General features: G+C 39.3%; 1 protein-coding gene across 2 annotated transcripts in view; it reads right to left on the bottom strand.

The window, feature by feature from the left end:
- rbm27 (RNA binding motif protein 27) overlaps positions 1–14,852 on the bottom strand; it is an 18,596-nt gene extending 3,744 nt beyond the window's left edge. The window contains exons 1-17 of one of the 2 annotated variants that reach the window (XM_005727793.1): positions 14,668–14,852; positions 11,429–11,547; positions 10,140–10,267; positions 9,531–9,604; positions 8,643–8,836; positions 7,881–8,186; positions 6,933–7,160; positions 5,122–5,301; positions 3,688–3,834; positions 3,427–3,580; positions 2,806–2,959; positions 2,427–2,660; positions 2,198–2,329; positions 1,873–1,998; positions 1,620–1,694; positions 1,340–1,516; positions 36–140 (exon numbers count right to left, since the gene is read on the bottom strand). In XM_005727793.1, the coding sequence (XP_005727850.1) occupies positions 36–140; positions 1,340–1,516; positions 1,620–1,694; positions 1,873–1,998; positions 2,198–2,329; positions 2,427–2,660; positions 2,806–2,959; positions 3,427–3,580; positions 3,688–3,834; positions 5,122–5,301; positions 6,933–7,160; positions 7,881–8,186; positions 8,643–8,836; positions 9,531–9,604; positions 10,140–10,267; positions 11,429–11,547; positions 14,668–14,726 (2,592 nt within the window). In that variant the 5' untranslated portion in view covers positions 14,727–14,852. The remainder of the gene's footprint in view (positions 1–35; positions 141–1,339; positions 1,517–1,619; positions 1,695–1,872; positions 1,999–2,197; positions 2,330–2,426; positions 2,661–2,805; positions 2,960–3,426; positions 3,581–3,687; positions 3,835–5,121; positions 5,302–6,932; positions 7,161–7,880; positions 8,187–8,642; positions 8,837–9,530; positions 9,605–10,139; positions 10,268–11,428; positions 11,548–14,667) is intronic. The other variant, XM_005727794.1, reaches the window with a different exon arrangement.
- Positions 14,853–14,973: the final 121 nt, after the last annotated feature.

Below are 14,973 nucleotides of genomic sequence, written 5' to 3'. Positions count from 1 at the left end.
GAGAGAGAGAGAGAGAGAGAGAGAGAGAGAATTACCTCCACCTGTAGCTGCCCCAGTTTTCTTTTGAGGTCTGTTGTATCCTCTCCAGAGCTCATCTTCTTGTGAAAGTCCAGCTCAGCATCTAGCAGCTCCTTGTGGGCCTGATCGCATGTCATAGAAAAGAAATTTGTTTACTTAATCCAGAGAAGCAATTAAATACACAAATATCAACTTGTGTTTACAAATAAAGGAGAGGGGGGGGGGGGGGGGAGCGTGCTTGTTGGTCTAAAAAGGTCAATCAACACAAAACTGTGTGAATCGAAATTGTGATTAAAAACCAAAAAAAACCCAAAACTTTATTCCTATGCACCCAATATTCAAACAGATCCTCTACTTCTGTCCTGTACAAAACCAACATTGACTTTTTGATCTTTTTTCAATTTTTGCAAACCTAAGATTAGTGTAAGAACCGTTTCTTTCAATATGGATTAAAAGATAAGCATTCCTTGGAATTTCCAGGAAAAATAACAACCCCCCCCCCAAAAGAACCATTTTTTTCATTGCATTCAGACTAAAAAGGACCCAATCCCAGGTACAGGAACTCATATAGGAACTCAACATCACACAGCTGAAATCTGAAAAGGGCCTAGGACTAGGACACAACTACATGTAAAGAGGAGAAAACGAATGTGAAAACAGCAAAGATTTGTTGAGGCTGAGCGGTTATTGGTTATTCACTTGGTATATAGGACAGCCTGTGTGCACATATCCTGTATATACGTAAATGTCTATACCTTGTGGCCAAGTAGTTTTAGAGCCTATAGAGAATGTTTTTTGACACATTTTGGTTTAACATCAGTGGAATCCTACGCACTCTCACCCCCTCCCCCCCTGATGCGGTCAGCACACTTGAGGCAAGCTGTCTAACCCTAAAAAGAAGAAAGAAATGTACTCCCCCTCTCCTTTACCAGTGGCTCAGAGATATTATATAGTTCTTAAACTTAGAAAACACACAGCAAATATTTTTAAGATATTATAAATTGAGATCTGGAGGTTCTTTCTTTCTACTGCTTAATAAAGACCCCATAAATACCTTAATCCACCAGCATCTAAGGTTTAGAGTACACAAAATGTATATAAAAAAATTTAAACTCATAAACATCTACCTACTCAATGTATGCAGTTTTATTCTTCATATAAAAATCTTTTTTATGTGAAGAAACGCCTTTTTAAAAAGGACCTGTGAAGTGTGAAAAAAAGGCAAATAAACAACTCTACCAATGTGTGATATAATTTTCGGCCTAAATTTCCCGCCCCTACTCTCAGTTACGTACAAAGACAAAAAGGAAGCCAAACTTACATCAGTCTTGGTTTTGGGCTGGCTGTGGTTAGTTTTGGCGCTTGAGACCTGGGAGGCAAGGTTCATTTCATTCTGGAGCTGGGTGATCTTTTCCGTTAGTTCTTTCAGTGTTTTCATGATGTTGGCCCTCTCTTCAGGTTTCATGCCTCGGTTTTTCTCCAGTCGACTTATCAGCGCCTGGAAGGGCACGAAAAATGGTATCAGAAACAACGTTGACAGTACACTGGAGAAAAAGAGGAAGGATTACAGATAAGAATAGTTTCAATGTTAAATGTCTTACTTTCTGACACTCAATCTGTTTCTCTAACATCTCCTGTTTCTTCTTTCTCATGTCTTGCTGGAGTTTTAGTGCCTCCTAAAGGAGGGGAAAAAGAAAAAGGGAAGCAAAAACATTCACTGAGATGAAAAACCCCCAAACAGTTTTCTCTCTCAGTGGTAGTAGCCTTCTTAGCTGTGGCTCCTGAGAGAAGGAAATGGCTTAGCTCTGCTATTCTTTTAATGGTCAAAATGCATAACCAAGTTAAGCAACGTGCCTGCTTTTTCTTGAGAGCTTCATGTGCTTCCAGTGCTTTTCCCGTTTTCCCAAGGCTCTTTGAGGAAGACTTGGCGGCTGTGGAAGTGTAGTGTCCCTTCAGGGTGTTCGTAGTAGCAGGCACCACCTAAGGAGAAAGGTGGAGGGGCAAAAAAAGGAAAATTAATATATAATTAATTTCTTTACAAATACAATTTTAGCTAACAAACACACATAAATCACTGTGAAAATGTTGTAACACACGTGCCATCATAATATTATACTTTTGTATATTATATAATATCCACTTTGCCTGATATTGTCTGCAAGATAAACTTAAAACATACAGCAGCCGTGTCCGTGTTTGGATTCAGGTTGTCCGACTTGGCATTTGTCGTGGCCCCAGCTGTTGCAGACAGATGATGCTTGGGTACAGTCTTGTTCAACACATAAGCAGCTGGATTGTGCTGCTTGATCCCCTGCAGATAAAACGAGTGAGGGTAAATCAATGGATATTTTAAAAATATATAAAATTGTCATCAAAGGATTCTCAATGCCTCCGCTGTTAATACCAACTTTATGCATGTTGCTGTGCTGCAGCCCCTGGTTGGGCACTGACCCGGCAACCTGGCTCCCTGAGCTTTGCTCCTGCTGCTGAAGGCCTGTGGCATTAGCACCAAGCTCGCGGTGCCAGTACACGCGGATAAAGCGGTTGTTAAGGACCGCTTCTGTGCTGGATATGGCTCGTCTGGCTTCTTCATTCTTTGTGTACTGGATCAATGCTGCCTCTGGGTCTCCGCCAAACACAACCTGGATTGAGAGTGCACGTGCAAGTCCGTAAATGTTTTGAATTCATTCTCCTGCAGGCCTAATGTCTATGAACTTTGTGGGGAGCACTCATTAAAAAAAGCAAAACAACAACAACAAAAAAAAAAAAAAACTGGATGCATTTTACCTGTATATTGACGATGGTTCCAAACTTGCTGAAGTGCTCGTTGAGTTTGGTGATGTTGTTGAGCTCGCGCGGGATCCTGCGCACCTCCAACTTTGTGTTCACGTAAAAAGTCCTCTTGGGAAAAGCACCCTTATGCTGGTTGTTGAAGCTTGGCCTAAAAAGAACATTTCAGTGCTAACATCACTAATTTGGCAGTTTTGTTTTCATAAAAAAAATAATAAATGAAGGAAAAAAGCAGATGAGTTAATCAAAATTTAGCGATGATTGATGATCTGGGATTCAAGTTTTGGCCATATTATGGTTTTATTTAAAGAAGACTACTTCCAACCTACAACCTGTATGACAGTTTAAATGTACTCCAAGTAGAGGTAATGCAAAGAAATCCTCATGACTGGGATGCTTGTATCTACCTGCTTACAACTGAGACAACACTTGCTGCTGACCTGACTCACCTCACCTTAAAACAAAGCTCCTTAGCAGTAATAAGTAATGGAGTGAGGCACCAACTTGATTACATTTCAGCTGCTACCGTACTCCAATTTCTTCACAGAAAACAAAACACTGTGCAGAATAAATGACATCCTAAATCAAATATGTAGATTTTTTTCTTTAATCTCTTACTTTTCCATCCAGGGTTTTTTAGGTGCTGGCCCTTCAGCTGTACTGGGTCCCATGGTCCTCTTCCTGCTGTCCTGCTCTGTGTTGAAACGGGACACGTTACTTCCAGGAGTGCTGGGTGCAGTAGCTGGCTCTGTCTGGATCACTATGTTGGCAGCTAGAAGATACGCAAGAAGTCAAATCAGTCTGAGAAGGTCAATTTCCCAGGATCAGGTTGAATTAAAAAAAAACAAAAAAAAAAAACACTGTAAATGAGGTTGTTACCTCTGGAGCCTTGACCTTCACTGCAGGTGAGGCCAATGAGGTTGGAGCGTTGAGTCTGCACCCGGGGAATAAACTGACGATATGGGTTACGTCCTGCTACAGTCAGGCCTGGAGATTCTGGGTTGTAGCCTTCTGCATCGTAGTTGTCTAATGTGTAAAAGTGAACAGACGCACATACCGTTAGGGGGGAATATGAAAACATTTAAAAATATGAAAAAGTGAATACAAGCAAACATCCATCCATCCATTCGCTTCCGCTTATCCTTTTCAGGGTCGCGGGGGGCGCTGGAGCCTATCCCAGCTGTCATAGGGCGAAAGGCGGGGTACACCCTGGACAGGTCGCCAGTCTGTCGCAGGGCTAACACATAGGGACAGACAACCATTCACACTCACATTCACTCGCACATTCACACCTAGTGGCAATTTGGATTATCCAATTAACCTATCCCCACAAGCTGCATGTCTTTGGACGGTGGGAGGAAGCCGGAGTACCCGGAGAGAACCCACGCAAACACGGGGAGAACATGCAAACTCCACACAGAAAGACCCCGGCCTGATGGTGGAATTGAACTCAGGACCTTCTTGCTGTGAGGCAACAGTGCTAACCACCGTGCCACCATACAAGCAAACATATTAATAAAAAAAGAATCTTTGACTTTAAATGTAACCACTGAATAGGTAGCAACCTGTGACATGAGTTTAACATGTAGTCCAGGATAAAATTTATAAACAAAACCTACAAAATGCGAGAAATAAAAATTACAGTTATTGTAAGTGCGCAAAAAACCCAGCAAGAAACAAACAAAGATAAAAATTAACAACCAAGATGATGCTTTTCATTCTTATCTACATTTGTGACACAAGTGCAAAATTATCAGAAAGAGGCCCTCACGGCAGTTGTGGTAACAGATCACAAACCCAAAGTTTGCAAATACCAAATAGACCAATTTCTTTTTAGTTCTTTAAAGTCTTTTAAAGAGTCTGTAACTGAAACCCTCATGTGCATAATCATAGCAGGAAGCACTCAACTAAATGAGTCACGACAAAATTTCCCAGAGATGCTTGGTTTTTTTGTTTTTAGGTTAATACACAGCGCTACCTTCTGGTCCACAACTGTTACTGCAGGCTCAAGAAACACATGCCAATTGTGCACACAAACACACACACGGCATACAACAACTACTTTACAGTGACAGGAAACGGAAACAGAACCAAAAGGTGTTTTTGTTTTAAATAACCCTTACCATCTGAGTTATTTTAGATATTTAGTAAACTAACCTTTATTATACTGTAACTATTAAAGCACACAGAAATGAGAAGTAACAACTCAACAACATAAACACACTAAAAGGAACACCCAAATAAAAAGCAACACAGCAAAATCTCTTCCAAATGCACAGTCCCAATCTGAAAAGCAAAAGCAGCCCTGCTTACATTCAGACTGGACATATTGGGGACGAAGAGACACAGATGAGGTCGAGGAAGGAGGTGGAGGAGGAGGAGGAGGAAGTGTAGGAGGTCGGCCCACACCAGGCGGTCCGACGGGAGGAGAAGAAGTGATTGCAGATTGGTGGTTGGGGGTATCAATCCCACTGGTTGCTATCAGTGGGGGTCCTGAGGGAGACACAAGCCCAAGCTGATGTCTCAGGTACAAAAGGTCATTATATTTAACTACAACTAAAAGCTAAAACTAGATGTGAAAGAAAATAAATTAGTCAATTAAATGAAAACTAAAAACTAGATTAAACAAAAAAGAAAGTTAAAACCAACTAAAATTTTTTTGTGAACTGGGAAAATTAAAATGAAATAAAATGGAGTCAATATAACAACAAAACCTAAATGTAGCGATAAAACTAATAAATGAGAAAAATCAACTCTGGAAACTAAATGAAACTCAACTGAAATCAAAACCAAAAAATCAAAATGAAATAAAAATTACCAAAAAAAAGTAAGAAAATGACAAAATGCAAAATTGCAATGACTATATAGTATATTACATGTATAGTATTAAAGAAGTATTTCAGTGAAAATCTGACTGCTTTAATATAAAAGCAGATGCATCAGGAAACTGCGGCGTCTTCTCGATAGATTTGCTTAAACTTTATGACACACTATCCATTTATCAAGATAGATAGAAGATAGAAATCTCATAACTTTAACAGCCTTAAAAAGTAGCTGAAACAATAAAAGCCTATCAGGTCAAATGTTTCAGTCATCACCCCCCATGTTTGAAATATATATTTAAAAAAAAAAGAAGAAAAAAAAAGGCAAAATATTTTTTTATGTACTGTTTATGATCAATGGGCAGCTATCTACTGTGTAGCACGTCTGCTCTAAACATATTGTAGATACATAAGATTTTTGAGCTTTGGATTTAAATACATCTTTACTTTAAATACATACTTTTTAAATCATCATGATGATTTGCAAAAACAAAACACAGCCAGTGTGAAACTGATCGGCAATAGTGCAACTCAAAGGCAGGAAGATTGCACAGGTTGATTTCTTCCCTTGAGAAATTCAACAAAAACTCTTTACAATTGAGCACGTTGTCAAGTCGGGCAAGTGTTTTCACTCACACGTATACATACATATAATATTGAAGATAGCTGCTTTTCTACACACCAGAGTGGTGACATCTCATTCCAATATACCGTTCATTTGAATCTTTACATATTTAAAACCTCTGGTGTCGTCAAATCAGCCATCAGAGTAAGGAGTACAGTGTCACATTACTGAGGCCCCGATGTCTTACATGTGACCTGCTACACTTTCAACACATCGCCATCGTGTGTGAATGGGTGGATGAATGGATATGTAAAGCGCTTTGGGGTCCTTAGGGACTAGTAAAGCGCTATATAAATACAGGCCATTTACCATTTATTTACCATATTAGTGAGCTGGATTTTGTTGTGAGTGGGGACAAAATTGTTTCTAAATGAAAACGATTTATGATTTAATCCTACTTCTATTATATTAAAGAGATGTTTGTTAGCTCTCAAACATTGGGGAAACTCATGCAAAAATATCTTCATAAATCAATGATACTACAGGCCAAAGGAAAGGTATGTATATTGTGACCAGACTGAAAAAGGGTAGTGGAAGAACAACGCGTCTCACACAAAACCAAATGTTTGAGAGAGGAACACGGTTCTTCTGGCTTCACTATTTTGTAGATGCAAATTGTAAAACTTCGCAATATGATGAAGCACAAACTTATGGATTAGAGGAGCATTAATACTCACCTGTCATAGGGAAAACACCTGGTGGTGGTGGCTGGCCATAGGGCGGCATAGAAGGCATCCTGAGGTTGGGAGGTGGTTCAGTGATGGGGGGCATGGGCAGCCCGGCGGGTGGCAGAATCGGTGGGGGTGGGAATGGAATAATATTTGGTAGATTGACATCGTCGACTATGAGGGGGTCACTGCCGTGATCATAGAGACAATGGTCACCACGGACACAAAATCCTTTTTCTGTGTGAGGGAGAGAAGCGATTATTCATAAATATCGTACACAACATGGAGTTTATATAAACTGCTGCTTTACAGTCACAAAACACACACGCATTAATAAAGCCAAACAAACAAAAAGACACCACACACAATAACATAAAAAATTCATGGGAATTAAACAAAATGAATAAACATCTGAGTTTAAAGCAGCCAAGTCACACAGTTCATGTATTTACACCAAAGCCTCATTAAGGAACTGGGTCCCAAGTGGCTGTGTTTGAGCACGGTGACAGAAAGCAGTGTACTTCAGGGACAGTGGGTAAGTTTAAACTCTCCTGAGCCACAGTGTAGAGGGGAGTGAGAGGGAACCAGCTTGCTTTTCTACCTTTCACTGGGGACAAGAGGATGAGTGCTAAGCAGTGGTCATTAGTGAAGAGACCAAACAAGGCACAGAAGCCTCAGGGGAAGAAAAAGGTAGTGTTTAAACTAGAGACTTGAGCAAACTGTACAACAGCCGTCATAAACTTAACATTTCCTTTAAATCGCATCAAAAAGCTTCAGTGTTACTCTGATCCCCTTTGAAATGCACAGAAAACATCTCCCTAATGCTACTGGGCTGTAGCAGATAAAAGGCTCTCAGATGGAAAAATAAAAAATAAAATAAAAGACACACAGACACACGAAATGACAGAAAGAAGGAATCAAAGGAATTGAGAACAGGATGATTAACTCTGCTCCTACCATCGTAATCCCTGCAGCGCTGTTTGAGTGAAGCAGCCTTGCTGAAAGGTTTGCAAACACCATCTTGCCTCGTTCCGTAGTAGCTAGACCAGCTGTCTGTAGTGCTGTCGGGCAAGTGAGCCAGTGTTGCTACCGGTACACCCCCAGCTCCTGAAGACGAGGAAGAAGAGGAAAAGGGATGCAGAGGTGTGTGTAAGGGCAGGAGAGGTGGCGGGTGCTGCTGCTGCTGCTGAGAGCCAGATGTGGTGGAAGAGTTGTATCCGTCAGTGTCCTTCCTTTCTGCCTCAAACTTTGACTTGAAGTCTGTTGAAAACAAGTAAATCACATAAATCATTGTGTACTGTATCATAGCTGACTTTTAAAAGCACTACATTAAATGATAGATTACAAAAAGAGGGAAACTTGTAATGACAAAGATGAGCAGATTAACCTTGGTGGTAAGAAGACCAATCCCAACCCATGTTGTTGAACCCCCAGTGATAGGACTGCAAAGCTGTCCACATTCTCCCTTCCTTTCTACCAACTCCCAGCAACACTGTCCAACAATCCGACAGGAATAAAAACGAGAGTCGGCTACATCCGTAATTTCTACAAGTCTTCTCATCTAAAGCGCCTCACACCAGCATGTCTCCAACAGCACGTCACCGTCACTAATGCACCGTTTAGCAGTGCTGACGAGAGATTCGGGAGCTTCTTCGCGCCTCAATCTTTGTTCCCCTGTGCTGTTGTTGTTATTGGTTGTGGGAGGGGGGACTTTCTCACCTCTGCCTCCTCTGTGCTCCCTATCCCTGCTCTTTCCACGACTGCCGCTCCGGCTGCGGCTCCTGCTGTAGCTTCTCCCGCGGGGACTGCCCCTGCGCCGCTCATGGCGCTCCCGGTGGGAGTCGCTGCCGCTTTTCCCGTGCCGATCAAAGTCACGGCGCTTGCGCTCGTCTCGCCTCCTCTCATCGCGGTTCCTGTGTGGATGATGAGAAGTTAGAGGCGTTGCTGATTTTAAATGTATAAATCACACAGGAATACTTCACAGGTTTTCAGACACGAATGTGGGTCTTCTTATAACAAATGAAGACACAAGGATCATTTCTTTCTGTGTGTCTTTAACATAACATGAACCCTTAAATAATGATCTTTGTTTGAGAGAAGTATGCTTTTATCTGAAACAAGTTATTAGGGAAAGGCTTAATTACCTTTGTTTTATGTGTGCACAATTAAGTCCCCAAATGGGCTGTTTGTGTTAAAACTATTGGGAAGTGCTTAGTTTCATTAACAGAAGCTTTTCACAGCAGAAGCTCAAGAAAGTAAAATAAAGTAAAAAAATTAATTAATGACAACTTAATTTCTAAAAATATGCAGAAAATTAAACATATTAAAGACGTAACTCTTTTCAAATTACGTTAATTATCGTATATCAGTGAATGAACTCTCCCATCTGCACCCAACACTAGATATGCCACAGCCAAGGGACACATTAGTGGACACGAGGGCCTAATCAAGCCAAAAGCAGGACTCGGAGAGTTGGAAATATAGCTGCTTGGTAAGATCGCTATACAACTACACAACATCAATATGTACTAAACAGTTCAACAAGTGTGTCCTACCTGCAAATGTTTTAGCTGCTTCTAAAGACAAAGTTAAATGCAAGCCATATACCTGGATTCATTGAAGTCAGAGCGATTTCTCAGAGGACTTCTCCTTCGCCTGTTCTCTTCCTCGGGTGTTTCAGCCTTGAGGGGAAAAAACAAAATAAACAAAACAAAAAACATCAGCTATAATATAACTTTAAAACTTAGGCTAGGTCCATAAATACATGGGTATTTTTAAAAATGTAGCTTTTTCAATGTGTTTGGGCCTTTCTTTCACACGTGTTTCTTCCAGAAGAATGGCGAGATAATTTTCACAGGTCGAGGATTTCACTTTGGCTCTTTGTGAGCTACTTCTGCGTTTACATGTGGACGGAGATAATTTTAGAAAACTGCACGTGTGGACGAGATATTTTTTAATTTTTTTTAAATGAAAATGAGAAATCTCAGTTTACAAAACTACCCATGTACGTGTGGACGTAGCCTTAATAAACAAAAAAGCATTCAAAATAAGTGATTTTATCAAAAGCTTTGATTTCAAATTGAAATGCCCATTCCAACAAAACCACTCAACCAGTTTAAAAAAAATTGTGTGTGCGTGTGTGTGTGCGTGTGTGTGTGTGTGTGTGTGCGCGCACACTCATTTTCAAAAGGCGAGCTATTCAATTTCAGGGTGTACCTCAACAACTTCAGCCTTGATTGCAGGCAGTTTAATCTCCTCTTTGGGAGTTTCCTTGGCAGCAGGATTTCCCAGGTAGTTCTTGGTCGTCAAACATTCAAAAAGCTTATCAACAAATCCCATCGTCTCTGCAAGGACAAAATTAATCACGAGAACACATTAAAAACTGCATGCAGTTTTCAGTCTTGTGAAAAAGGGCCAAAAGTCTAAAAGCATAACACACACATAAAAAATAACACATATGAACACTGCATCCATGAAATGTGGGAAAGCTACCTGATTAAAAAAATGTAACATTAAAAAACTCTAAAGTGATCCAGGAGACATATGTAATAACCATCAACATGTTTTCCAACTAAATTAAACCCCTAAACTAATTTTAATAGTGTAGAGCTAAAAATAAAGAGACTGAATCAGGACACATCACACTGGATACAGAGTCACTATCAAACGATGCAACACTCCCTCTGGTGGCCACATGTGGGGTCCACAAATGGCATCCACGAGGAAGATAGCATTGCTAATGTTCCAATTCAAATTTAAGACTCTATACATTTCATTGTATTCTGCCTGCCTCACTATATTTATACAGGTGATATTTCATTAACATGGCCTGTTACAGAATGCAGGCTACATCAGTGTGACTGTTAATGGGTAATACATATGAGTTCTGGGGGCTGAAAAGCAGTTTGTGTTGCAGGTAATGGCTAACATTATCAGTTTAATTGGAAGCCAAGACGACACATCAATTGGATCAAATGCTTCTGATCAACTTATTTCCATATTGGTCATTTTCTAGCCTCAATCAAGTTTTTTAACATTGTTAAGACAAAGAGCCTGTTTTACTATATCAAACAAGTTGCATAATTTCAATATTATTTATGATAACCACATGTATTCCATGTTTGAGCTACTTAAACTATATAGTACAGTCTTGGTGGCATATGAGGGGAAAAAAGAAAACTAAATCCCCTCTGCAGGGGTACTGCATTTTTTGTATGCAGGGAAAAAACTTCTGATCTGTCTAAACTTAGCAACTAATTTTTAATAATCAGTTTAGTCACTGACCTCGACAATGCCACCAGGTCTGATTCCCAAAGGATTTGTGACCTAACTGCAAAGCCTCTGTTGTCTGACATGTGCAAGGGGAGTACAAATAAATCCCTTGGTAGCTTAATGATGGAGCAAAAGTTTTTCCTCCACCTTAACCAGGAAGAGCTACAAAATGTCAAAATTGCCTGCTGACACATTAGCAGAAAAGCTTTATATAAATAAAATAAAATGTATACCTTTTTGTAGGAAGACATCAAGCTGATCAGCACAAAGTGCTTTCAGTTCCTTCTCTGGTTTGTCCTTCTTCACAAGAGCAACTACATAGTTGGCTAATGCAGAGGGGTCAGCATCACATCTGCAGATTAAAATGTATATATTAAAACATATCTATCTATCTATACACACACTCATTCATATATCTAATAAGAAAAAACTGTTAAAACTGAGAGAAATGTTTTAGTTGAACCAACTGAAATATAATGCATATCAAATTCATTTACATATCTATGTATGCAAAGCGTAAAATTCAAAGGGGGACAGATCATTGCCACAAAACTTAAACAATCCACCAAATGCATAAAGTAAAAGAAAGGTTATTATTCTTATAGGAAGGAAAGGAGTACAGGTTTCCATGGTAGCATTTCTTAACATTGGTAATATAGCTTAAAATTTAATTATGATTACAACTAAGTTTGATGACCATTCTTTGAAAACTCTGATGTGCTACAATGCATGCAATGTAGGGGTTTTTGAGCATGTGAAAGAAATGACATAGGACAGTGACTATGTCTGAAGTGTCGTTGTGGTTTGGCTTTTTACACAAGCATTGCAATTCACTGTGTTACAGCTGGTCACTCTGGTCACCCTTTCTGTGGGCATAAAAAAAATGCTCAGATGTTCCTGCAAAGTAAGCTAAATGTCAAGACAAAATGAGGGACATGTCAAGGTGTGTCTGTCTAACTTACTGCTAGCTTTTCAAATAAAAAAAAAATTAAAAAAGCTCAGTGTTATCTACACTGTTTTTAACCTTTGCTTACCCAGGAAAATGTGACTCTTGAGATTAAAAATATCTTTTACAAGAGTGTCCTGGCCAAGACAGACAGCTGCAAAATCAACTAAGTTCCATAAACTAGTAACACACAAATGAATGCAGAAAATAATACATAAATTAAGTACAGGAAAACAAAAGTGATACAAAATAAAATACAAAAACAACAAAATATGTAAGCTTCAGAGCCCATAAAGCGTAAAACACGATCATTATCGTCTTATGCTCACTGGTATACAGTTTTGCTGCAGTTTGCATCATGTGCTCACAATAGTTATTAGCCATCAAACCTATTTTATTCTTTTAAACTGAGCCAATGGTTGAGTTTGTTTGACATGTTTGAAACATTACAGTCTCCTAGGGAAAAGATGTATGCATCTTAACTAGATGGCTTCTTCTGCAGTTACCACCGCTGTCTTCTTAAGAGTAATTTGTATTTATGCAAACTGACAGGATGAATTTGTTATACTTCACTGCAAAATGCAAGTAAAAGTCTGTGGCTGGTTTTCAGTATCAAAGTTATCAGACATATAGCACTGGACCAATGCATTATGAAGCTCAATAAATCAATTAACTGCAGAGTAATCTTTGCAGTTTGAGCACGAATGCCTTTTTAAAATTTAATATAAAGCCTGGTAAAACGATTTCAGTGCGTTTACCTGCACTTTTTCAAAATAATTTATGAGTTTAAAAGTTTAAATGTTCCACTTACACAACATTTGCTTTTTTAAACTTAAAAAATAGAAATCAAGCTAAAAGATCTACGAGACTGTCAGCTATGGAACTACTGGAACCGAACCCCCCCCCCAAAAGCCTTGACAAAAACACTTCCTAACAAGTTCAAGTAGGGCTGTGCGATATGACCAAAATCTCATATCCCGATATAAGAATTCTATCGTCGATAACGATATAAATCACAAAAATGTAACATTTTCTGTAAATTCTGTGAATCTCGGGCAGCTCGACTTGCGGGAAGTGTTTCCAGCTGCGCGTCATGTAGCTGGAGTAGAGTGTTTTAACCGATGCATGAAACTATACATTTTTAGACATAAGTTGTAACGGCCACCGTTTTCTTTGTGAGTATTTATTACACGGCGTGCTGCGGGTAGATGTCTTTTCTTATGTTTTTTTCTTAGGTTTTTTTTTTGGCGGTTGTTTTTTTTTTTAATTCTCATCCTTAAATAATCTGCTCTTTCACGTGATTCAGTTTATTTTGAAAAGTCTCAACAGGATCTTGAGCTTTATTGTGAAAGGTTTATGTGGAACATAAACAACCACAACGCATAAAAACAGGCGCTTGTCCATCCACAGTGTGGTTATATAAAATATAAGAGAAAAATAGAACTTTAAGAAATTAATATAGCCACTACAGTGACCATCAAAACGATGAAAATATATTGCCGTAAACAATTTATTTTGCGACACCACGAAACAAACGATAGCTAAAATGAAACGATAGACGTTTTTATATCGTCATCCGATATATATCGTTATATCGAACAGCCCTAAGTTCAAGCAACAAGCTGCTAGTAGTTAATTAACTGCTGACTCACCAAAGCTACAGTCAAATTTGACCCTTAACTACAGGATCATTGACCATGGAAATTCCCAATGATTAATAATTACCAACAATATAAATGTAATAACAATTTGAATGAAACTATGCCTACTTGAACTCCAGCCTTTAGTTAAAGCAGCTTAAATACGCCTCACTTTGGCTTTGCAAGGACTTTTTCTCCCCTATGCAAAAAACTCCTTATTTTAGAGGATGAACCTCGGACACACAACGATAATATTGTGGAGTTACTCCATTAGTTGATTAAACAGTGACTGTGTGTTGTCCCAACAGCACAAAAAAGAGAGGGAGGGGGTAACTTAAATCCTTTAATGCACTCCATTACCCATTTGAGCTCGTCAACATATTTAAAAGAATTTTAGGATCTCGCGTTAGCAAAACAGACAAAGCGTAACGCTTACAAAGCATGTGTTACTATGGAAACTCCAAAGGCAAAATATTTTGTGTGCATTTAACTATGAAATATGTCGAGCTAATAGCTACAGTTTTAATTAGTAACTTTTCCCAGAGATACAACAGCTGTTTTAGGCAAGAGGGGCTACACGTTGAAGGCTAGGAGCTTGCTACAGAACTGTGATAAAGTTACACTACCGTGCGCCAACTGCGTTCTTAACTACCATAGTGTCAGAATCAAGAATTCGCAGTGCATCAAACGCAAGCAAACTCACTAAATCATGCACAATCATTACTAATGAAAAGTAAAAGTGCCTCTCTGTGCCTCGAAAGGCCAACAAGCGATGGTTAGCTACTCGTGCAAGAATCTTCCATTGATGCCAGGCTAACCCAGCGGCTAGCAGGCTAAAGCAGCTACGTAGCATGCACGCTAAATGTCATTTCATTTCAATACTCACATCGGCTCCAGGAGCTTTGCCAGCCACGATTTCAAGGCTTCAACATTTTCTATGATCATTGTGAGAAGGACTACAATACTGTCTACAAAAAGAAAGAGCGTTTTGACAACCCTACTTTCATCGTCTATAAATTTATAAGCTTTAAGGCCTTCTGTCTCTCTTCACAGGCAGGTCGTACAAAATATTTTACGGCATGGCAACATGGTCAAATTGTCGTAACGCAAGCACGACGGCGGATGTTTATTATGCATTTAAACAAACAAAAAAAAAAAGCCGCACATATGAGGGCTTGTATTTGTTTATCAA

Source organism: Pundamilia nyererei, unplaced genomic scaffold, assembly GCF_000239375.1.
Source record: "Pundamilia nyererei isolate P.nyererei 1_Seehausen unplaced genomic scaffold, PunNye1.0 scaffold00026, whole genome shotgun sequence".
Taxonomy (NCBI): Eukaryota; Metazoa; Chordata; class Actinopteri; order Cichliformes; family Cichlidae; genus Pundamilia; species Pundamilia nyererei.
The sequence above is the reverse complement of the archived record's forward strand: the minus strand, read 5'-3'. Positions and strand labels throughout refer to the sequence as shown.